This window comes from Bombyx mori, chromosome 17 (genome assembly GCF_030269925.1).
Source record: "Bombyx mori chromosome 17, ASM3026992v2".
Classification (NCBI taxonomy): domain Eukaryota; kingdom Metazoa; phylum Arthropoda; class Insecta; order Lepidoptera; family Bombycidae; genus Bombyx; species Bombyx mori.
This window is the reverse complement of record NC_085123.1, coordinates 14,930,644-14,955,671: the sequence shown is the minus strand read 5'-3', so window position 1 is coordinate 14,955,671 and position 25,028 is coordinate 14,930,644. Positions and strand designations below refer to the sequence as shown.

At 38.0% G+C, this 25,028-nt stretch overlaps 3 protein-coding genes across 11 annotated transcripts; all 3 read left to right on the top strand.

Annotated features, from left to right (window-relative positions):
- The first annotated feature begins 99 nt into the window (after positions 1-99).
- LOC119629809 (pyridoxal-dependent decarboxylase domain-containing protein 1-like) lies at positions 100-6,355 on the top strand. The gene is made up of 3 exons (XM_062673481.1): positions 100-268; positions 2,004-2,190; positions 3,503-6,355. Exons 1-3 carry the CDS (start codon positions 262-264, stop codon positions 3,579-3,581), a joined length of 273 nt encoding a protein of 90 aa, XP_062529465.1. The 5' UTR covers positions 100-261; the 3' UTR covers positions 3,582-6,355.
- Positions 6,356-12,337: 5,982 nt separating this feature from the next.
- Positions 12,338-17,248, top strand: LOC101745697 (lactosylceramide 4-alpha-galactosyltransferase). The gene is made up of 2 exons (XM_004934036.5): positions 12,338-13,150; positions 14,648-17,248. The coding sequence occupies exons 1-2, from the start codon at positions 12,465-12,467 to the stop codon at positions 14,652-14,654; spliced, it is 693 nt and encodes a 230-aa protein (XP_004934093.5). The 5' UTR covers positions 12,338-12,464; the 3' UTR covers positions 14,655-17,248.
- A 1,794-nt stretch (positions 17,249-19,042) lies between these two features.
- On the top strand, positions 19,043-25,028 carry LOC101741157 (zinc finger protein 454). Of its 9 annotated transcripts, none has more exons than XM_021348322.3 (9): positions 19,043-19,627; positions 19,946-20,054; positions 20,170-20,305; positions 20,806-20,926; positions 21,425-21,558; positions 22,535-22,644; positions 23,178-23,415; positions 24,074-24,156; positions 24,801-25,028. In XM_021348322.3, the coding sequence occupies exons 2-9, from the start codon at positions 19,969-19,971 to the stop codon at positions 24,901-24,903; spliced, it is 1,011 nt and encodes a 336-aa protein (XP_021203997.2). In that variant the 5' UTR covers positions 19,043-19,627; positions 19,946-19,968; the 3' UTR covers positions 24,904-25,028. The 9 variants fall into 9 exon arrangements, with proteins under 9 accessions (XP_021203997.2, XP_012546248.2, XP_062529450.1 ...); XM_062673466.1 differs by having other exon boundaries at positions 19,062-19,627; positions 23,178-23,397; XM_004926618.4 differs by having other exon boundaries at positions 19,127-19,627; positions 23,166-23,397.

The window sequence follows — 25,028 nt, the reverse complement described above, 5'->3', positions numbered from 1 at the left end:
TTTTTTAAACTTAATTGATTTCAATATAAAATGAACAAATCGCAATAGTAAATAAATAAAATTCTTGTTTTTTTTTTTTTTACTTTAAAAACTCGTCTGAAGAGCTTAAGGCTCGTGAAGACTACTCGTGAAGAGTTTAAAGCGTAAAAATAATTTAAATTGTGGAATACTTAGGTGTTTTATGCTAAATAGAGTATCCAATGATGAAGTCAATGAAGATGACAGAGGATCTTCTCGATCCTCACCAACTACTACTACTGTATGTTACGTAAGTAATGCTAAGGCTATATGCATATAATGACCACCTATTAGATTTAGGTTATATTACGCACATAATAAGTACGAACCCAGTCAATTACCCAATGAATAAGCCAGAACTGAATCCTAAACTTTTTTGAGGTTGAGTTTGTGATTCCCGGGAGATGCGAGGGGCATTTGAAGCTAAGGAATAGAGGATAAACCATGACACAAAATATGCCCAGGATATAAATATTCTTGGAAGTTGGTTCTTCTCGATACCTTGGGCACGAATTAATCATGTATACTAGATCCACGTCACGATACCACTTATCGATCAACAAGCTAGTTAGCTCAAATTTAGGCTATACTATCGTATATGATATCGAGGGCTGAAAGGTTTTTCCATGTGGAGTGCTCCGAGGAATTGTTTGAGACGATTCCATCATCACATTTTTACCATCGCACCGCCCGCCACCGGAGTAGAGTTCATCCATACTACCTGGAGCCACTGCGTTCATCCACAGTGCGTTTCCAGAGATCTTTTTTGCCACGTACCATCCGGCTTTGGAGTGAGCTTCCCTCCACGGTGCTTCCCGAGCGCTATGACATGTCCTTCTTCAAATGAGGTTTGTGGAGAGTATTAAGCGGTAGGCAGTGGTTTGGCTCTGCCTCTGGCATTGCTGACGTCCATGAGCGACGTAACCACTCACCATCAGGTGGGCCGTATGTTCGTCTGCCTATACGGCAATAAAAAAATTGCTATTTAGTTTAAGCGACATCTCACTTAATACGCGACATTTATCTTTGTAATTAGAGGTGCGTTGTATTTGGTATTAGCATCAACAGTTCGATGTTTTTAATTGAATTTCAATTAAGTTTGCTCCATCGAAATAGCTGAAATAGCTAAAGAAATATTTTTTTATTGCTTAGTTGGGTGGACGAGCTCACAGCCCACCTAGTGTTAAGTGGTTTCTAGTACCCATAAGAAACAGCAAGTATTTTCAGTTAATTAAGATGCATGTTTGTTTGAATGTAAACAAACGACTTTTTTTTAAGGGATTTTATGACCTGGTTACTAAGACTTTTAAGTCGTCTTATTTTCATTTATATATTCTTATTTTTATGAAAAATGATATTATGAAATGAAATTAAGTTGATTAATATGAAACATGGTATGAAAAGAAATGAAAACGAAATGAAATGAGGTGAAATATCTCAGTAAAATGGTGTCATTTACAGAGACTTTTTTGGAGGATCCCGAGAAGTTACGTTCAGCAGTTTTGTTTCATTTTTCCACATTCATGAACTTTCACAGATACGGAACAGTTAATAAACCAACGTTATTACACATTTAAACCTGATGAAACACTAAATATAGACAAAATAAAACAAATCACACAACTTCACTCCTCGCCTATCCCGGCAAAACAAAAAAATATTTATTTTTTTATTGCTTAAGTGGATGGACGAGCTCACAGTCCACCTGGTGTTAAGTGGTTACTGGAGCCCATAGACAACTACAACGTAAATGCGCCACCCAACTTGAGATAAGTTCTAAGGTCCCAGTATAGTTACAACGGCTGTCGCACCCTTCAAAGCGAAACGCATTGCTGTTTTACGGCAGAAATAGGCTGGGTGGTGGTACCTACCTACCCGTACGGACTCACAAGAGCTCCTAGCATCAGTTAGGTTCGACGAGAACGATGACCGCAGTGTTGCGCGGTGCTAGCTGAGTTAGTAGCGTGTGGTTGTGGTCGGGGCAGGCATAGAGGCGGCGCAGGCGGACATCGAGCGCGAGAGCCTGGAGCGGCTGTGGCAGGAGGGGCTGCTGCGGCGCGTGCCGGTGGTGGGGCGCGTGGTGTCCTGGTGGGCGCCCTCCGCCGCGCCGCCCGTGGGCCGCCGTCTGCACCTCGCCAGCGGCACGCTGCAGCCCACCGACGACATCTACAGGTACCCCACCCACACCCACCACTGTCCCCCACCAACTCGCACTGGACATTGTACGTTGCAAGACTGACCATGCATTTTTTTTTATAGCTTAGCTCAGTCTTTCCCAAAGTGAGTGACAACGCCCCCTTGTGGGCGCTGCAGGCCTAAAGGGGGGCGGTAAGAGACCCCGATAAAAAAGGGGGCGTCGTGTAGAGGCTTGGGAGGCGATTTATAATTTCGTTTAGGAGGACTCTTAGGCACCGACTGAGCTCTCGCTATTGCTAAAATAATTTATTCTCGAAGTGGGCAGTAGGAAAAGCAAGTTTGGGAGCCCCTGTCTTAGATGGGTGGACAAGCTCACAGACCACCTGGTGTTGAGTGGTTACTGGAGCCCCATAGACATCTGCAACGTAAATGCCGCTATCCACCATGAAATATGAGTTATAAGGTCTCAGAATAGTTACAATGTGACCTTTAAGTCGTTATGTATAATGAGTTTGCTATCACAGGCTTACAAACAAGTTACTGATTTGAATGTTTTTTTTTGTATGCGTTTGGGTGGCACCCTGGATGGTTTAGATTCACAAAACAGCTCGGCAGATGGCGCTGCAGTCGGTATCTAGGTTATTTATCGATACTGCAACTAAATGACTGGATCGATTTGAATGAATTTTTGTGTATGCATTCATTCATTCGTTTTGTGTATGCAAGACAACGTCTGTCGGGTCCGCTAGTATTATATATATTTTAAATTTTAGATAGAAAAATATAGATTGAAGTGAAAACTTCTTTAGAATCGTTGTGATTTCAAACCGGATGCACCGAAAAAAAGGACAGGTAAGAGACACAAATACAAAAATGTGTAGGATGGAGCCAGCAAAGAATGAGACAGAATTTAATACAGCGCCATCTGTGAGATTTTTTAATACTAACGTGTGTATGAAAGCTCTTATAGTGAATTTTAATTTAGGATTATACGTGAAATTAAGATATCAATTCACAGAGGGCGCTACCTTATAATTATTTACTAATGACAAAATTTTACATATACTTAAGACGTTTAGGATAATTGTATTTTAATTTTGGAAGGTTTCACTTCTACCACGTGTGAATTGCACACATGTATTTTTTTTTTTAAATTAATTCATTAAAATATTGGAAGCTACTCGTTGCTAACGCTCGCGCTGGCCTGTAACCAGGTTTACTACACGCATTCACTCTCGCTCTGTCTCTTCTATTCCCCCACCCCAGGAGCGTTAAACATTTACCTTGTTGGAAGTAGCATTAGAAGTTTCACTTCTAAAGTTTCATTTAATTTTTGTTTCTCCTACAGGTTGGTTCAAAACAAAAGTAAAGACAGCACTGAGCCGGCGCGCGCGCACTCCCCGACCCGCGCCGCGCCGCAACACTAGTCCTCTGAGTCGTCGGCACGTACCAACCACTATAATATATTGAATACGAACATTATGCGGTTTATTCTAAATTTATATATATATATAAAAATGAAAATAAAATGTCGATAAGGCAACGCGATTTTGTCGTAAATTCTAAGATCAATACGATCCGGAATGATGAAGCGGTCCGCTTGTGCAATCCCATCGTGTATGAGTAAGACGGAAAGCTATTTGTGATGTGTCGCATAGCTAATCTAGATGGCGCCACCCAAGCAAAGAGTTTATATGTTTTTTTAGTCTATGGTAAAAATATAATATAATTGGTGTACGTATGTAATTAGAATTAAATAAATCTTTAAAATATGAAACTTTTGTAATGTAGTTTTCATAAACTGTTTTTTTTTTTTTGTAATTAATTGGATGATTTCTTTTGTAATCAATTTAGGTCATTGAGCTAATTCAATTAATTAAATTGAATCCCGAGGCCTTCGTTCTGTTAAACCCCTTGAAGTTAATATCTCCATTGCAAAAGCCGGAATAAAGAACTCAAGAAAGCTCGAAAGAGCGCTTTCGATCGATCAGATAATAGAGACTCAAATAATATAACTTTTGGTTCTGAGCGGCCTCAACTTATATCCCGAAGCTTTTGAACCGTGGCCGTATTTAGTGTATCATTTAAAGCCATGCAATTAACTGATGTTTGAGAAATTATAACATGTAATTTTGTTTATGCTGTAGTCTTTATATTTGTAATATTGTAATTAATATTCTTAATGTATGTATGTATAATAAACATTTAGAAGTACAGGTAACCTTTCTATAACACGGTAGATAAGTTCCTATAAAATTCCGTGTTGTGTGAAATCGCGTTATACGAGACTAGAAGACAGTACCAAAAGAAGAGTAATTTTGTAATGAAATGAAACATCTCAGCTATGCCTGTATGTATTTTTTTATAATTATAAAAGATAATCAGTAAAATTTCGGTTATTCCCATATCGCACATTCGGTGCGATAACGTCACTTGTGCAAATTATGTAATTTTTTATGAGTAACGTTGGAAAATTCAACATCTTCACTACATAGTATAAAACAAAGTCGCTTTCTCTGTCCCTATATCTGCCTGTCCCTATGTATGCGTAAATCTTTAAAACTACGCAACGGATTTTTATGCGTTTTTTTTTAATAGATATAGAGTGATTGAAGAGGAAGTTTTATATGTATAATAACATCCATTAAATAGTGGAGAAATCAATAATAAATTACAGTTTCCGAAGCGAAGCGAGGGCGGGTCGCTAGTGTTATATAATTCTTATATAGTTCTGCTAAACTATAGAAATAAAATAATATTTAAACTAAAACTTTAAACTTCATCAGTAAAAGCAAAAGTCTGTTTAGTCTCCTCACTAGTAACTATTAAAAAATGTATTTTCTCATACCCAGTTCAGCATTGACAAAAATTGCCTAAGTGACTTTATAACATCATATGTGCGATATATTGTGTGTTCATAGTATATAATGTATTTATCTCAATAATTTTAAACAAAAAACTCGTGTTGTAGAAGTACCATGCTTTAAAAGGGTTTTGGGGATATTTTTTTCGTGTTACAGTGTAACCGTGCTATATAAGGGTTATTTGTATTGAAACGTATAAGGCTATATTGTATTTAGCGTTTAGAATTTAATTAGTATTGGAATGTAGCCGAATGTAGGTACGGGCGGAAGTCGTTTGTGTCCCGAATGAGACTGGCTGTGAAATGTTGCTCGCACGCTACACTAGTATCTTCATATAAAACACACATTGGATTTTTCTATGTTTCTATATTAACGTATACGCATATTTAAAATTTTGCAATAGATTTGATCTCCAGAATTTTGTTCCGTGCACCCGACTTCACAGACGCCATTTTGGATTCATTTTGTTAATTTGACAGTTGTTTTTTTTTTGTTTTTTTTTGGTAGCTGAGGCAAAGGAGTTAGCTTCCTGAATGCCACCGTCGCTCATGTGTGCGATTAAGTACTACTGTTTTAGATTTGGTATTTAATTATTTTAAATAAGCTAGACTTAAGATTGTGGATATATTAAACTGAAAGGACAGATACGTCCGGATTGTGTCACTCCTTGTAACATCAGCCATGTCCCAGTTAAATTTCACAATACTTTTTTTTTTAATGCTTAGATGGGTGGACGAGTTAACAGCCCACCTGGTGTTAAGTGGTTACTGGAGCCCATCGACATCTACAACGTAAATGCGCCACCCACCTTGAGATATAAGTTCTAAGGTTTCAGTATAGTTACAACGGATGCCCCGCCCTTCAAACCGAAACGCATTACTGCTTCACGGCAGAAATAGGCAGGTTAGTGGTACCTACCCGTGCGGACTCAATTGGTTGGGCTGGGCAATTCGGTGCAACAGAATGCTAATGCTTTTTTTATTACCATAGACAACTGGGAACCTAACTATACAGCCACATATTTTACTATAATAATCTCCTTTGTACTATTGCAAATTTAAGACCAAAAATACTGAAATAAATCCAAACGTTTTCAAGTTATGTATATGTATATGTCTAACGAACAGCAATTTTATTTACATTTATTATACATATATATACGTATATAAACGAGCGACGGTGTTCATTCATATACTGGGCCATGTCTTAATCATTAAAAAAAAGGTCCATGTTGCATATATATGATTTACTATTGAAGTATTACGTTATAGTGATTTAAAAAACGTTTATAAATAAAAGTGATAATAAATAATATATTATTTAGTACAAATCGTTAACTATGTCTTTCACTTAAATAGTTGTAAATAGACATGCTCTAACAAAAACCGACTTCAAATAGACAAAAAAAGATACTTCAAAACAAATTAATATTATTATACACTAATAACAATAATCATCGAGATCGGTTTGAGTTATTCATCTACTTGTCGCGCACTTAATGCAAATTTAAGACTTATATGGTTTTCTCATGGTTATCAGAACTGGACTAAATTGAAACGGGACCACACGGGAAGCGCCAGCTTTCTAATAAAAAAAGAATCATCAAAATCGATTCACCGAATTGAGAACCTCCTCCTTTTTTGAAGTCGGTTAAAAAGTATATATTTTTATCAATAACATGGGAAGTGATGTGGGCTTTCATTACCAAGCAGGTAGTTAGTGTATATGGTCAACCCTTTGAGATCCAGTGTCTACACGCATTTGACTTTATAATGTTACATTACATTAGTCTTAGCAGCGCAAAGGGTTAATGGCGGAAGTGATTCTCGGCATCCACTCTTCGTGTGCTTTTAGAACGATTTAAGAAATCATAATCAAAATCGACACGCGTCAATCGGATAGAAACATTACTATTGGCCCACTGCCAGATCGGAGGTTGATAGACGGTCCAAAAGTGACGTTTTTTACCAAAGTAACTTCTAGCCCGGTGACGCTGACATGGTATCTCTAGACCAGGGGCGGCCAACCGGTAGATCGTGGCAAGACAAAATATATAAAATACTGCGCAACGTAATCACCAATTAATGCACGCATCATCTTCATCTGGTATGATTTGTTAATGACTATTACGTCACATTATTTATCCTCTCTTCCACACAATAGTTTTCTTTTATTATATACTTTCAGGTTTATTTTAATATTTTTAATAAAAGAAATTATACTACTTAAGACAGGAAACACAGCCAAGTGAGTTTCTCGCGGGATCTTCTCAGTGTGTCGCGTTTCCGATCTGGTGGTAGATTCTGCGAAGCATTGCTCTTGCTAGGGCCAGTGTTATCAACACTCCGGTTTGAGCCCCGTGAGCTCATCTACACGTTAGGGCGAAGCTGAAATAGCCTCTCAAGGCATTCAGCATCGGTAGGAAAAAAAGGCCCAGCAGTTAAATTTGTGTTTCTGCAGCAACTGTTCCATGCTTCAAACTGAAGGAACGGCATTGCGGCAAAAAATATAATACGAATCAGTGTACTGTTCTCTTATCGTCAGCATTTATTCTATGACATTCGCATTTCCGTTCGCTCTCTCGTAGGCTACGGAGTACGTAGGTTTCTTTCACATTCCCTCATTAGCCCGGTTTGAGCCCCGTGAGCTCACCCACATGTTAGGGCGAAGCTGAAATAGCCCCTCAAGGATATAAGCAGTAGGAAAAAAAAGTGGTACCTAAAATTACCGTTAGTGGATCGGGAGGATCCGAAATGACATCAAGGCGCACTAATATGACATACAATTTTCATATCTAGTTCAGTGAGTACAAAAATCAGTGCAAGGCTCGATCAGATTGCGTCTTAATATCTTTTGTTACCAATCGCTACTTTTTTATCAAACTAATCCGATAAACTATGTCGTGTCCTATTCAATATTTGTTGCTAGAATCATGACGTGACGTCAGAACTGTCAACACGTCCGACTATGGTGATAAAATTATATCTAAAACGATCTTAAAACGCTGCTTGTATTTCATTTTATTCATACATTAAATCGTTCTCACACAATAAGAACGTTATGTACTAGAATTTTAAGTTCAAAACCCTTCATCAACTTTACAATCCACTTAAAAATGAACTAGACATAGCATAAATTAGCATTTATGTGGGTAATGTAGCATATACAACCTGCTTACATTTTGAGTTTTTTTAAACTAAAAAAAAAAACGTTAAATTAACTTTCAAATTTTTCGTCTAGTTATAGGATAGCTTACGTAGTGCACTTGGTTTGCAGTAAGTACGTATGTAAGTACATTATGATGCCCATAGACATCATAACGTGAAGGTCGCTTCTAATGTGAGATACGCTTGAAGTTTCAATTTCTTTAGTACGCTTGTTGTCCTAATCCTCATAAAGCTCCTTAGTCTCGAGGAGCTTTTCCAGCTTTTCCAGGCTGATCGACGTGCTCACGAAGCTCAATCTGCGAGACTTTGCTAACATCTACCCGCTTATGCTGACAAGACCTACTGTGAATTGTTTAAAATTAATCAATTTACAAAAACAGAGAACAGAGGAGACAGTACAAAAACTAAGGCTATTTTTTTAATTCGCTTCGGCTTTTTTGGGACGACCACGAAATCTGTAAAGTATTTGAAACGTTATAACTAATATTACGTTATGTGAATAAAAAATGCGAGATAAAACCGTAAAAGTAGTTTTGGTCGTCTCTATTTTATTTTTTTATTGACGTATAGATGAGCATACCCATCTGATGGTGAGTGGTTACCGTCGCCCATGGACGTCAGTAATGCCAGGGGCAGATCCAAGCCGCTGCCTACCGCTTAATACTCTCCACAAGCCTCGTTTGAAGAAGGATATGTCATAGCGCTCGGGAAACACCGTAGAGGGGAGTTCATTCCAGAGCCGTATGGTACGTGGCAAAAATAATCTCTGGAAAAGCCTGTGGATGAACGCAGTGGCTCCAGGTATTGTGGATGAACTGTCGGTCACTGTCGGTCAACTGTCGGTTTTAAGTGATTACCGGAGCCCATAGACAACGTAAATGACGCCACCCACCTTGAGACATGTGTTCTAACTCTCCGTTATCAGTACAACGGCTGCCCCACCCTTCAAACGAAAACGCAATACTGCTACACGGTAGAAATAGGCACTGGTGGCAAATTTACTGGTGCTAGGACCGCTTGTGAGTCCGCGCGGGTAGGTACCACCATCCTGCCTATTTCTACCGTGCGTTTTAGTTTGAAGCGTGGGGCAGTCGTTGTAACTATACTTGAGACCTTAGAACTTATATCTCAAGGTGGATGGCGCATTTACGTCGTACATGTCTATGGGCTTCAGTAACCACTTAACACTAGGGGGGCTGTGAGCTCATCCACTCATCTAAGCAATAAAAAACAAGGAGATAAGAGTGTAGAGGTTTCGAGAGTGCATTTGCTATGTTTTATTTCAGAAATCGTTTCGCTGCTCAAACTGTGACTATACAATGTAATAAAAATACCCACAGCAACATAATACCGACACATTATTAATCACGCATGGGTACGCACAAAATGCAAACAATTTAAACTTGCAGATACAATTTTAAAGTTAAATAGTTTCTGAAATTATTACGACTGCTATTTGTTTTGTACAGTAAGTGAAAAACGCTTCTATTAAGGCTTATATTAATAAAAACGTTCTAGCGCATTCGTCTTAAGTTAAAATTAATAGATTTTAAATTAGCAAGCGGTTTCAGTGTGCTTAGCGCGAGTTTTTTAACGTTCTCGATAGCGTAAAAGTTAACACAAATTAGTATGCAGTTGGAACAGCGCCCCTAGTGGCAAACGTAGGCAAACACTGGTCTTACATGGTTAACGGAGCCCATTAAAGCACCATGTGTCTGCCACCTTGACGCGTGAGACCTCAATTGCAATTTTAAATTACGACTAGGGACGGGAACGTTTATTGTTATTTTTTATTGCTTGTATGGTTGGACGAGCTCACAGCCCACCTGGTGTTAAGTGGTTACTGGAGCCCATGACATCTACAACGTAAATCTCGCCACCCACCTTGAGATATAAGTTCTAAGATTTCAGTATAGTATAACGGCTATCCCTCTCTTCAAATCAAAACGCATTACTGCTTCACGGCAGAAATGGGCAGAGTGGTGGTACCGGTGCGGACTCACAAGAGGTCCTAACACTAGTAATTACGCAAATTATAATTTTGCGGAATTGATTTTTATTACACGATGTTATTCCTTCACTGTGGAAGTCAATCGTGAATATTTGTTAAGTAAGTATTTCATTAGAAAAATTTGTACCCGCCTGCGGGATTCCAACACGTGTGCATCGCTCAACACGAATGCACGGGAAGTCTTATCCTTTAGGCCACGACATATTACTACTTCACGGCAAAAATAGTCAGGGTGGTGGTACCTACCCGTGCGGACTCACAAGAGGTTCGACCCCCAGTAAAATTGCTTCGCGGTAGAAATAAGAACGACGCTGGCACTAACCCGTGTTATATGTACAAGCAAAAGTAGTTCTATTCAAGACCTCACAAGATATAACTAGTCAGGTCATAAGTATTGTCACACAGTAAAAACTTTTCTTTTAGAATGCTGGCCATAAAAAAGTTTATTGAATTCGAATTTCGAATTGTTCATGAAAATAAAAATGTATACTTTTAGAATTTTACTCATTTTTAAATATGGAGTGGACGCTTAAAGAAGACCGTGTTGCAGTTATTGCGTTGCATCGTTGCGGTTACGCGTCAATTCAAATTTTTAACATACTGAAAAATTTGAATATAACCAAAAGATTCGTTTATCGTACCATCAAACGATACAATGAAGACTCTAGTGTAGATGACAGGTCAAGAAGTGGTCGCCCTCGGTCTGTTAAGACTCCAGCAGTGATAAAAGCTGTGAAGGCGCGAATTTAAAGAAATCCCAAACGTAAGCAGAAACTGTTGGCCCTTCAGATGGGGTTAAGCAGAACCACGGTGAAAAGGGTGTTAAATGAAGACTTAGGTATTCGGGCATATCGAAGAAAAACAGGACATCGCTTGAATGCTCGTCTAATGGACCTGAGACTGAACAGATGCCGCGCTTTGTTGAAGCGGTACGCGGGAAAAAAATATCGGGAAATTCTTTTTTCGGATGAAAAAATTTTACCGTAGAAGAGAGCTACAACAAACAAAATGATAAGGTGTACGCACAGAGTAGTGAAGAAGCGAGCAACCGTATTCCGCGTGTCCAACGAGGTCATTTTCCATCCTCGCTCATGGTATGGTTGGGAGTTTCTTATTGGGGCTTAACAGAGGTACATTTTTGTGAGAAAGGTGTAAAAACGAATGCAGTTGTGTATCAAAATACAGTCCTGACGAACCTTGTGGAACCTGTTTCTCATACCATGTTCAATAACAGGCACTGGGTATTCCAACAAGATTCGGCGCCAGCTCATAGAGTGAAGAGCACACAAGACTGGCTGGCGGCGCGTGAAATCGACTTCATCCGGCACAAAGACTGGCCCTCCTCCAGTCCAGATTTAAATCCGTTAGATTACAAGATATGGCAACACTTGGAGGAAAAGGCGTGCTCAAAGCCTCATTCCAATTTGGAGGCACTCAAGACATCCTTGATTAAGGCAGCCGCCGATATTGACATGGACCTCGTTCGTGCTGCGATAGACGACTGGCCGCGCAGATTGAAGGCCTGTATTCAAAATCACGGAGGTCATTTTGAATAACCTTTAGTGTCATAAGAATCTATATTTTGTTAAGTTCATTTTGGTATATGAATGGTTACATAATGAATAAACTTGTTTCAATTATTTTACATTAAACATGTGACAGAATTTATGACCTGACTAGGTATTTTAGGGCATCAAATGATGCTTTACGTGAACGATGAAATACCGTATGAGTAAAGTATTTTCCAAAGCAAACCGCCTGGACAGTGTGTTAGTGCTACTCATGTCATTGTATTCATTTCATTCCAGTTTTGTCGTTACTTGTTCTTCCAATTGAAAATCTAATCTCCTCTAAATTGTGCATGTTGTTAATATTAATACTTTCGGATAAAATGTTCGCATCTTCGTCTTCACTCAATTTACCTCTTGAAAAACACATATTTACATTAATACAATAAAAGTCTAATATCAATTGTACGTAACGCTTTAAAATTGTTTTCGTAATGCACAATTTTCCTACAAATCGATTGTTTACGATAAGGGTACTGAACATCCAGCACACATGTTTATCGTATCATGATTCTCACCCAACTTTACGTTTCGAATCATCCGTAAGTTGACCACAAGCCGTACACTAACGCACCTGCTATCAATGCGAGCGGTAGATAAGTGTGAAACTTATCAAACCGACTCAGACACTCATCATCGAGCGCTATCATATTTAGTTAGCGTATAAAAACGACATCAAATACACGTGAATTTAGCTAAAATGTATCCAGTGCGAGTGTTAAGGCGTTTTAACTGTTATGTTATATCGTTATTGTGCCTCGTTTGTGTGACTATAGTCATTTTACATACGGATTTCGCGCCGGATTTATATTTCTTACATTGGGAATCGTTGGAGGACAATTCGTGTCACTATCAAGATTCGAACGATGATCTTCCAGTGATAAGTTCGAGCGTGGAGATGCCTGAAAAGTCGATTTTCTTCCACGAGACCTCTTGCAAGTCCGGACTGGATTCACGGCAGGCTTGCGCCGTCGAAGCAGCGGCCAGAGCTCATCCAAAATGGCAGGTCAACGTTTTAATTTCGGCGCCGATTAAAGGATACCAAAGAGGAGGCAGTTTGTCGGTACTTCGAAAATTTCGTAACGTAAAATTGTGGCGATTGAAGATATGGGAATACGCTAAAGGAACGCCGCTACAGGATATGGTGTTTAACGGTGCTTTGAACAGGACGCGCTGGAGAATATCGCACGCGTCAGATTTACTCCGTTACCTGAGCTTGTATAAGTACGGTGGGGTGTATTTAGACTTGGATACAGTGGTGGCGAAGGCTCTGGACCCCCTACCGAAGAACTGGTCAGCGAGGGAGAGCGATGAGAATGTAGCTTCTGGGATCATGTCTTTCTCGAGGGACCATGTCGGTAGAATGGTCGCCAATGCTACCATCAAGTAAGTTATTCGTTCGTCTTTGAATAAAAGTTATAGTAAATCTATACTAATATATAAATCTACAGTGGTTTTTACGGATGTTCCGTTGTAACTACTGAACCATGCATCCGATTGACTTGAAACTTGGTATCCGTGTAAAAAAATACATATACTTAATGGATAGTCTAATAATTATATGAGTGTTGGACTCCCTAATAATAGTGACAATAAATAATAATGTTAATTTTAAATGCCCAGCGAAGCGGGCGAGTACGTCCAGTTATTTATAAAATCAAATCATTTGTAAGTTTTAAGTAGAACTTGTGTGGTGCTCAATTACTGTCAGTGATTAAGTTTTTTTTTATACAACGTTCTTCAAATTCCTTCAATTAAAAGTTAATTTGAATACGAAAAAAACAAAACAGAAAACAATTTATAATTATAATACTTTAATTTGAACATTTTACGATATTTTATTTGAAGGTAGGATCATTCTTATGAATCATAGTTATGAATCCCTATTGATCTGTTCCTTTTTCATAATACCTATTGGAATGTTCCACATTTCGATTGTGGGTAGAATCAAAACATTATTAGTTATAATAATCTTATATATGGTTATAATAATGATTATAATCAAAACTGTGTTTGTATGCAGTAATAATAACATTGTAAAAACAACAATAAAATCGATTAGATTTATTTACGAACGATATTAACATAAAGGTTTCGTTTCTTCTCGAGACATGTTCATTGCATGGGCGGGTGACTGAATGAGCTCATTGCCCACCTGACGTTAAGTGGTCACCGGAGCCCATAACAATCACCGCTTGAATACAACTACTCACCTTGACAAATTAGTTCTAAGTCTCAGTTTTTACAGTACAATATCTGCCCTACCTTTTAAACCGAAATGCATTACTGCTTCACGGCATAAATAGGTAGGGCAGTGGTTCCTACCCGTTCAGGCACACAAGACGCCCTACCACAAGTATAACTTCGAACTTATGTTACAAAGTAAGCGGCGACTTTCACTTGCTGATGTATATAGTTAGTACTAACTGGACTGTTAGGGCATCCAAAGCAGTGCTTCCCAACCTTCTGTAGTTCTCGTACTCCTCGATAAAGCTTTATTTATAGGTAGTATCGATCGGTCGCCTTCTATTAAGGTACAGCCCATAGACACAGCCCACTGAGCTTCTCGCCGGATCTTCTCAGTGGGTCGTGTTTCCAATCCGGTGGTAGATTCTGCGAAGCACTGCTCTTGCTAGGGCCAGTGTTAGCAACACTTCCGGTTTCAGCCGGTAAGGTACAATTTACACTACATTTTGTAGACATGATCACATAGTAGTGTTTACATAATTTAACTGTTTGAACTTTCATTCATTTCGCCATTAGTAATATAATTTTCACGTACCCAGAATGGGACCCCCGCGTAGAACAGCGAACAGAAGATATTTGATTTAGATGTCTGAATTGCGCTAACGATATTTTCAAGATATGCTTTCATTTATACAGGTTCTGAACAATAACATTCGGACCCCGAGCTGAGTCCGTGCTCGCTGCCCCTAATGAAACCTTATAGACATCAGGGCAATGAATAATCCTTCCTTCCTCAAAAAAAAAAAAAACATTCAGTCCATCACATTCAGTATATCGATCAACTTCATCCGTTCGGTGGAAGACCTTCCCTTTTTTTGTCTTTACCCTCCATAATTTAACAAAAAGTTTGACAGATGTCAAAAAATCTGACCACCTGGGATTTTTACTACTCTATCTGAAACATTAAATTCAACAAATAATACTTAATAGAGGTGTATCCCACTATCTAGTGCAATCCAACACGGTAAGGCTAATTATCGTGGAATATTAATGATATAATAGCGTCGTTTATGCATTGAAAAAATCGATATTGAAGTAATCGATATTAAATACTTTATTAAAGTAACAGTTTCGCCTTAATAGTTTGTATATATCAAGTATCTTTAAAAAAAATATTATGAAGAAGAAAGCTTAAAGAATAAGTAAGTGTGCCTAAAAATCAAATGACGTGTGGGACCAAGGATGCGGGAGACCTTAATCCTACGTTTGAAGGGCGGGGTAGCCGTTGTAACTATACTGAGACCTTAGAACTGATATCTCAAGGTGGGTCGGGCATTTACGTCGTAGATTTCTATGGGCTCCTGTAACCACTTAACACCAGGTGGGCTGTGAGCTCGTCCACCAATCTAAGCAATAAAATATTTAAAAAAAAAACGTCGCGATTCCGCTTATCAATCAACTACAATTAATTAAGCGACATTTCACTTAGTACGCGACATTTATCTTAGTAATTAAATGTGCATTTTATTTGGTCTTAGCATCAACAGTGTGATGTTTTTAATTGAACTTCAATTAAGTTTGCTCCATTGAAATAGCTGAAGCTTTTTTTTATTGCTTAATTGGGTGGACAAGCCCACCTAGTGTTAAGTGGTTACTGGAGCCCATGGACATCTACAACGTAAATGCGCCACCCACCTTGAGATATAAGTTCTAAGGTCTGTGTAGCTACAACGGCTGACCCGCCCTTCAAACCGAAACGCATTACTGCTTCACGGCAGATATAGGCAGGGTCGTGGTACCTACCCGTGCGGACTCAAGAGGTCCTACCACCAGTAAAGAAGTTTTTTTGTTATGATTTTTTTCCCATATTTTAAACTTTAAATGACGCTTCTATAAAGTTGCAAAAATGTTGCTTAAACCAAAAAGCCTTTCACCCTTCGCTAGATAAATACTCCTTTCTGACAATCAATAAGCTAGATATATCAGATTTAGGCTGTACAATCGTGTATGACGTATGATATAATCGTAGATATACAACACTGTGTGTTACTGACGTCAAACGTTGCATGTAGGCAATCCGATAACAAAATTATCTGAAAAATTGATATGAAGAATTTTATATAAGTTAAACGGTGGGTGGCGATAGGCCGTGTTGTTAGTCCGCACGAATAGGTACCACCACCCTACCTATTTTTCCCGTGGGGCAGTTATGCGGTTTCATGCTGGCGGTCCGAATATTTTTTTGGCATCTGATGAGAGGGTCACCTAGTGCCAACGTTTAACACTCACGTCATTTAGGATCCTCCAGTGTGCTTAGTGCGAGTTTTTTAACGTTTTCGATACCGTAAAAGTTAATCAAATTTTGTATGCAGTTGGAACAGCGCCCCTAGCGGCAAACGTAGGCGAACGATCCCATTCCATACAAATATGAGCTAACTTTTACGCTATCGAGTACGTTAAAAACTCGCACTAAGCACTCCACTAACGATGCTTTTAGGTACGTCAAGCACCGGTCATCGTTCTCGTCGAACCCGTCGCTTGCGACGAAAGGCTCGGCGAGCAAATTAACCCACAGACACCGCCCACTGAGTTTCTCGCCGGATCTTCTTAGTGGGTCGCGTTTCCGATCCGGTGGTAGATTCTGCGAGGCACTGCTCTTGCTAGGGCTAGTGCTGGGAGCCTTGAGTTAGGAAATAATGCAAGCATACTGAACGAATAACGGATAGCCAGAAACGGTTCTGAAATCGGCGCGTATTTTCAATGCTTGACTTTGACATTCAGTGTCTTTAGTGTCAACGTTAGGTACAGGTTAGGTATTCAAGTTGAAGTAAATGATTTGAAATCTAAGCATAACGCGACTGTTTTACTTATTAAAATCATTCAATTATTACATTTTTTATAAAAATAAAATCGATGGTATCATGCCAAGTTAGTTTAGCAGATTTCAAGAGGAGGTTTTCAATTCGGACCGTATATTTTTATTTTTTATTATTGCTTTTCAAATCCATTTCTGACCACAAATTCTAGACTTCAGTAACATGACGTCCACATGAGCTTTTTAGCCATGTTGTTAATTTAATACGGGTATTTAGTGACACCAAATACTCCTCAACCGAATGTTATTCAATTTGAAATTGTTATTAAAAAAAAAACCTTTTTTCATAATCTCGAATACAAGGCTGAATTTTTTTGTAATTTAGCGAAATAAAATGTATTTTAATTATAAGATGAAAATTCTCTATGTACTTAAATAATTACCTGCCATTTTCGTAATAAAGATTTTGAAAATTACTTAATGTTTTTTTAATGTACTAATGGAACAAACTCATAACCCAGTAGTGTTAAGTGGTAGTGGCCTTGCCGTAGATATCACGTGAATACTGCCACAGTGTGCTTACTGCAAGTTTTTAACGTTCTCGATAGCGTAAAAGTTAGCTCATATTTGTATGGAATGGGATCGTTTGCGTACGTTTACCGCCGTGGGCGCTGTTCCAACTGCATACAAAATTGACTTAACTTTTATGCCGGCCACTCACATGCGCGCGAACATTTGTACATTGTATGAATGTTCGCGCGCATGTAAAGGGCCGTCAGACATTCATTCGCAAACTTAGCGGCTGAGCAAATGGGTTCGGTATTCAATTTGTGAACCCGTTTGTGTTTCCTGCTACACTTGTTTACGAATGTCTCACGAATTTCTCTTCTTTTTTAATTCGTCAATAGAACATTGAAGAGAAAAAGAGTTTTTACTTCTTTCCTAGGCGTCATTAACGGCCATTCTGTTGTTATGGGATTTCTTTTGAGGGTCCCATATGGTCGATTCATTTTGCAGGAGTTCAATGAACTCCATCACCTTAGTGTTGTTCCAATCCATGATGAAGATACGCTACACAGTAGACGTCACGGACTATGAAAATGGCGAAACGTCCGTTACCTTCGCAATCTCAAATATATTAAGTGTATAATCTATGTTCGCAATCGTGGCCGCAACTGGTCACACGAATGTGTGGGAGACTACGCGAAGGATCGCGGTTCGCGCGCTTTAATGTCTTTTTCGATACAGCTTGGAAAACCGCGAATACAGCTAAAACTTTGCATACCTAATCATTTGCAAATGTCGTCCTACACTTGTGGGTTTGCGTATTCTTGCGAATGTGAGTGACCGGTATTACGCTATCGAAAACGTTAAGAAACTCGCACTAAGCACACAGATCTGAAACATGAGGTGGAACTCAAAACGATGCCAATTAGTGGTTGTCTCGTCACAACAACTGACTCGTGATTGTTTCGCTGCTAAAGTATATAGGCAGGTGGATAGAATCTACCCATGCAAGCTACAAACAATTCCACTGTAAATTAATCCCGTAATTTGTATTAAATATTTATAGATAGTATAAATATCGAAGCTTCGCATTAAAGGAAAAGAAAGAGGAGCACTATGCTATGAAAATGACTACCTTTAATATTTCTTTATGTTTAACCCTATTGCACAACGGTCTCGGTCAACACCCACCAATTATTTCAAAAACGAAACTAGACGAATTCATAATTATTCTATGGTCTAGTTGGAAAAAACTTAAACAGAAAATGTTGAGGAGGGCTTTTAAGCAGAAACGCGAGGCGTCAAGGTATTTGAAATGTTTTATTTCGTTATTTAGTGTTTCTTCAGCTTTAAACCTCAAATATATTAAGTGTATAATCTATGGTTTAAGCAATTAATAATGGTGGCTTATTAACTATTTAGCAGCTCGACTCTGACATTGAAGGGGTATGTAACTATAAAATAATGAAAGCCGGACCAAGGGCGCTGATCCAGCTTTCCTGGCGGAGGGGGTCACATAGTCAAATTTTCGATGCGCTCGTTCCCAAACGTTTGCCATCATACAAAGTTATTATTTTATATTAAATTAATTAAATATTGAAGGTATGTAGTTACATAAAATCTGTATGGTGACAAAATATATATGTAAATAAAATCATTATGTTCAATTAGTGGTTCACCTAAGTCTTGGAAGTTTAATTTCATTACATAAGTAATCAATTTCATTCAATGGCTACCGCCTTGTGTACAAATTAGTACAAAAGATTTAATTTTGCCTGTCCAATTGACTAATTATTCCAACAAGAACGTAGGTAAATTTAGTATAATGGAAAATGAGACAAAACGCATGACTTTTTGGCGGGAACGCAAGGAGTGAAGTGTGTGATTTGTTTTATTTTGTCTATTTAGTGTTTCTTCCGGCTTAAATGTGTAATAACGGTGGTTTATTAACTGTTTAATATTTGTGAAAATGCACAAAAGTATGAAAATGAAACAAAGCCGCTGGACGTAACTTCTCGGGATCCTCCAAAAAGTCCACTGAAAAAATCTCAATGAATGACCACCATTTTACTGAGATTATATTTATATTGTATTTTCATATCATCTCATCTCATTTCATTAAATTTCATCCCAGTTGATCAATGTCTCAAATTAATCATCTTCATTTCCTTTCATTTCACTCCAGATTATCATTTTTCATAATAAAGAACATAATTAAGACATGACCTAAATGTCTTAGTTACCAGGTCATAAAACCCCTTAACAAAAAAAAAGTAAAAACGCAAGCGGCAAAACGGGCAAAACCCCGATTTCAGTGAATTTTCTATAAAACTAAAATCTGTATGTATTACACGGTAAGTTTTTCTAGGTATTATTACTTTAGGTACCCACTTTTTAAGCTAATTGTTGTTCAAAATAAAGTTATAAGGGCGCAATGGCGCAATAACAATACTGAGTGAAAGAAGCATTATAAAATATTGTTAACGATTTCTCGAATTTCACCAGTTTACCTTCCGCCAGGCGACTATTCAAAAATGGTTTTAGTTTCGGATAATAATCTGCTCTGCTACTCAATTGCTATTTAATTAAAATTTAGCTAAAAGACAATAATGGCTATTAAACTTTTTTGTTATCATTTCTATACAAACTTACTAGAATTACTTCTTTGTTAGACAAAGTTTTATCAGAAAAAATTATGCGGACGCAATCACCAAAGAATGAAATAGCGATGTCCAGAAAAAATGAAACCTTAAAGAAAAACTCAAGGAAAAAAAAATTCAAGTAAGTAATATGTAGTTCAATTTTACAAAACCGTGGTACAGAACTACTGTAAAATTATATAGCGTTAGAAACTAATTGGTTATTAATATAATGTATCAATAATATTTTTTTTTAGAATCATAATAGAAGAAAATTTGGATGTAGAAAGCCATCTCTGTAGACTGTGTCTTAACTCAGCTGAAAAGAGTTTATACAGCAATAACTTTACTTTTGATATCATGTACTATATTAAATTTGTTCTAGGAATAGAGGTAAGATCCCTTTTAATATTATCAGACAAAACTATACTGATGTATTTCATAACTTTTTTTTTTTATTGCCCTTGTAGTCAGACGAGCATACGGCCCACCTGATGGTGAGTGGTTACTGTCACCCATGGACTTCAGCAATGCCAGGGGCAGAGCCAGCTGCCTACGGCTTAATACTCTCCACAAGCCTCGTTTGAAGAAGGACAGGTCATAGCGCTCGGGAAACACCGTGGAGGGAGCTCATTCCATAGCCGGATGGTATGTGGCAAAAAATACCTCTGGAAATGCACTGTCCCTGAAAGCAAAGGTTCCAGATAATATGGATGAACTCTGCTCCGATATAAAGACTACACTATAATAGAAAAACTATAACAACTGTCAGCTTGGTAACACATATATACAATAAACAATATCATGAATTCACTGAAGTAGTTTATTGTTCTTGGCCAAATCTATTGAATCATAAATAATTTGAAAAATAAAATCAAGATCTTTTTTTCCAGGTAGCACAGAATGATGGCAGGCCTGATCACATTTGTAGCAACTGTGAGAAGATTTTCCATGACATGGAAGAATTGAAAAAGACAGCTAAAGCCACACAGAGGGTATTGGAACTTGAAATGAGTAATATGCCTTATTTTCTCAATTAGTATGTTTGTAGTTTAATATTATACCTTTTTTTTTATTGCTCTTGTAGGCAGACGAGCATACGGCCCACCTGATGGTGAGTGGTTACCGTCACCCATGGACTTCAGCAATGCCAGGGGCAGAGCCAAGCTGTTACCTACCGCTTACCTGTTTTGTTATGCAGAAATACTGTCTAACTACTAACCCTATATCTAAGACAATATAAAATAAAATGAATAATGTATAAAATATGTATTTGAGTTTTACCAAGTAGCTCACATGATTACCTTCTACATTAAATTTTATTAACTTAGTTCTAGTGAATAATATACTAAAAATTGCTATTTAAATATTATAGAAATGCTTAATAAAGTTAATCTTAAATGATATTTATAAAAAGGAGCCTTTCTGGAATTTAGTAAACTCTTAAGAGAAACAATCGCAGCAAACTCATTGTACCCATAGATGTTGCTATAAGGATGCTATTGTTTTTAGCGTCAAATGCATTATCACAGCAAAAAGGTAATGGTGATTTACAATCAATTGAAATTGAACGCAATGAGAATCTTAATTCAGCTCCTACATTATTGTGGACTTGTAAAAGGTGTGCAAGGAACTTTGAAAACGAGGTATGTAAGAGAATACCAATCAATGATATCAGTCAAAGTTATTCACTGGACAATATTAGCCACTTTGACCACCTCTAGGTTCTTCTTTTTCTCTACCGTATCCCACTAAGTTTTTTTTATTGCTTAGATGGGTGGACGAGCTCAGCCCACCTGATGTTAAGTGGTTACTGGAGCCCGTAGACATCTATAACGTAAATGCTCCACCCACCTTGAGATATCAGTTCTAAGGTCTCAGTATAGTTACATCGGCTGCCCTGCCCTTCAAACCGAAAAGCATTACTGCTTCACGGCTGAAATAGGCAGGGTGGTGGTACCTACCCAGGCGGATTCGACTCACAAGAGGTCCTACTACCGCTTAGATGGGGTCGGCACAGCTAATTTATCTCTTCCATTCTTTTCTATCAGCCGTCATCTCAACACTCACTCCTCTTTCTCACATATCGTCATTAACACACTCCATCCATGTCTTCTTCGGCATCACATGTCCGTACCACGCTAACCACGGTGACCACCTTTAGGTTATGCTACTGCAATTCTTTAACACATTAATAACTCTTTGCTTACATTCTCCTGCCTAATTTCATCTTGCCTTGTCCTTATTTTTATTGATGGCAATACTCATATGAGCAGATACCATTAACCTAATTATTCCTACTAAAAAAATTTTTTTCCTAATTTCTGGTAGACTACAGGGATATTCCAGATACACTCAGACTGGCATGTGAGCTCAGGGTGGTCAACCTGAGAGAACTTGCTAACATTGAGAGGCAAGAATGCTGTTATATACTATACAATACTGGCTTAGTAGAACTCATGTCTCAAGTGAGCTATATTAAAATGGGCTTACACTTAATAATAAAGCAATATGCAAGAATAAAGCAATAAAAAAAGCTTAGGAAACTTGTGATCTCACTAAAATGCATAAAGAGAATATAAAATCATAGTTTTCGTATTTTTAATAAACGTTTACTTTCAGAATGATCTAGCTGTACACGAGAAAGACGAAACTTGTTCGAAAGACAAGAGATATGTTTGTGAAATATGTGGTGTCGAAATGAAGTCGATGGCCAGACTAAACAGACACAGGTAAAGCGTGTTACATCTATCAAGCATTAGTATCTCTTAATTTCCGGTCTAGGTCTGGTGATAAACTGTTGCCGTCGCTCACAATTAGTATCGCCATTTCTTAATTTCCGGTCTAGATCTGGTGGTAAATGGTTAACGTCGCTTATCGACACCATCAATCCAGGGGCAAGGTAATCTTAATGTAAGCTCTTCTCAAAAAAATTATTTAAACCCCAAAGCCAGAATATACGTCTCAAAAATTCAAATTATCTTAAAACGCGTTGCAATTAGAGCAATGCTTTCTTGTAGTATAGATCAACTCTCCAGTGCCATGTGGGGCTATAGTAGAATAGAAATATCAAGATTTTTTAGTTATTTATTAAAATAAATTTCTTTATTTTTATACCCGTAGTTACCTAAATGTTTATGAGGAGCAAATGACTGGTTTATTACTTATTGGGTCCGGTCATTGTATTTTTCTGCTACCCTTATAGCTCAATTGAATATGAAATTAGTTTAAAATAATGTAATAATTGGAACAGGTCAATACACAGTGACGTGCTACAACACGCGTGCGCGTCGTGTTCGTATCGGGGCCGCACGTTGTACGCGCTGCGCACGCACGAGCGCACGCACACGCGCGCCCGCCCGCACGCGTGCCCGCGGTGCGCGCGCACCTTCCGCAGCGCTGCCAACCTCGCCTCCCATCGACGGAGGCATCAGCCGCCGCGCTACCACTGTCCTACGTGTACGAAGCCCTTCAGGTTCAAGGAGGTTGGTCCTCATCGTCAGGTTAGAGCCCCGTGAACGCAACTTCTAGTTCTGTGAATTTAGTATAACCCTTCGAGGTTAGTAGAATAGGTAGGAAGAAAAGAGTTCGGTCTAACACTCTCCTTGGTGTATTCAGAAAACCAGTACTATAATAAGATATGAACGTAGTGGTGCATTGAAATTAGGGAGCTAGTCTATTTCTTTACCTTTTTACAGACGCCCCGTAAAAAGGCATTGACAGGAAAGATTCTTCAAGTGTTCTAGTGTAATCACAGCTGAAACCACAATGAATAGCCAAAAAATATTAAATAATATTGTTCGCATAATTCCAATTAAATTCAAGCAAATTATTGAACAACTAACTATAAATAACATCCTGTACTATTTGTCACAAACAGAAAATAATTTTTATTTTATTACATAATATCTGTACAGTACATTACACCTGTACTGATCGTTTTAAGAGCGAGTTAGAATTATATTTTACAACAAGAACAAAATCAACCTACGCCAGTGTTTATTACAATATATGTTTGTGTTTATAGGTAGTATACAGTACTCTACCTATACACACAAACATAGTCTAAATTCTAGATATTTTTTTAATAAATTAATTACAGCATGGAAATAGTTTTTTTCAATAAATATTTAAGTTTCGATTTTATTCTATTAATTGCAGAGTCTACAGAATCACTTGGCAGCCCTACACAGTACAGCTAAACCTCATGTCTGCAACACATGCGGAAAGGCCTTTGCTACACGGTAAGAGATACTAATTTAAAAGAATTCATTAAAATATGATGCTATGAATGTAAAAAAAACGTGTGGCACTCGCGAACTGGCGCGGTAAAGCTATTGCATAGCCTTTTTTATCAACTTATGCAATTATAATTTGACAATATTGAAACAATAATAAAACAAGACCACGCTATATTAAACATTAATAAAAGCAAACATTAACTGTCCCCTTCACACTCATAAGTTAGACCGCACGAGAGAGAGATGGGCAGACTTTTCATGATGCACATGCAGTGTGACGTCACGCCACGCGCTTATTCACAAACACTACACAAGCACAACGTGTGAATGTGTTGAATTCGAGCTACATGGTAGGCGGAGTGGAGGGGTTTTAGGTTTTTTTCGTTACGGAATTTCATGATTCGGTCGCCGCGCTCAAGGCCCGCGATAAAAGCTATGCAATAGCTTAAAAATACTCAGGTCACATTGTCAACCTGCAGTAATAGATACCAACATGCCAGTATATACATGCACTTAGATTAGAAAGTCTTAAATTGGAAAACAGCATTTATAGCATTTAGTAACTCTTGCTGTAAAGCCAATGAAATCATAAGGTATTTTGTAGTAGTAATTAGTCAATGACTAGTATGTGTATTTTTGTATTTCAGAAAGCTACTCTGTCGCCATGAAAGAAGAGTTCACAATCGTCCAAAAATACGAGCAGGAAAAATGCCAACATATCTAAAACAGCAGCAAGACAATGTAACTTGAACTAAATGTGATAAAAGTAAAATCAAATTTATTTCAGTGAGGAACTATTTGAAATTAGTTTTCGCAAATGCAAAAGTTACTTCGGTATTCATGAAAAGAATAGTGCAATAAATGTATTAGAGCAA

Bases quoted from the DNA above. Each gene is read 5' to 3' on its own strand.
- LOC119629809 (XM_062673481.1), top strand. The intron at 2,191-3,502 runs GTACCCCACCCA...TTTCTCCTACAG, and splicing joins CCCACCGACGACATCTACAG to GTTGGTTCAAAACAAAAGTA.
- LOC101745697 (XM_004934036.5), top strand. From the start codon at position 12,465: ATGTATCCAGTGCGAGTGTTAAGGCGTTTTAACTGTTATGTTATATCG.
- LOC101741157 (XM_012690791.4), top strand. From the start codon at position 19,969: ATGCGGACGCAATCACCAAAGAATGAAATAGCGATGTCCAGAAAAAAT. The intron at 20,927-21,424 runs GTAATATGCCTT...TATTGTTTTTAG, and splicing joins GGTATTGGAACTTGAAATGA to CGTCAAATGCATTATCACAG. The intron at 24,157-24,800 runs GTAAGAGATACT...TTTGTATTTCAG, and splicing joins GGAAAGGCCTTTGCTACACG to AAAGCTACTCTGTCGCCATG.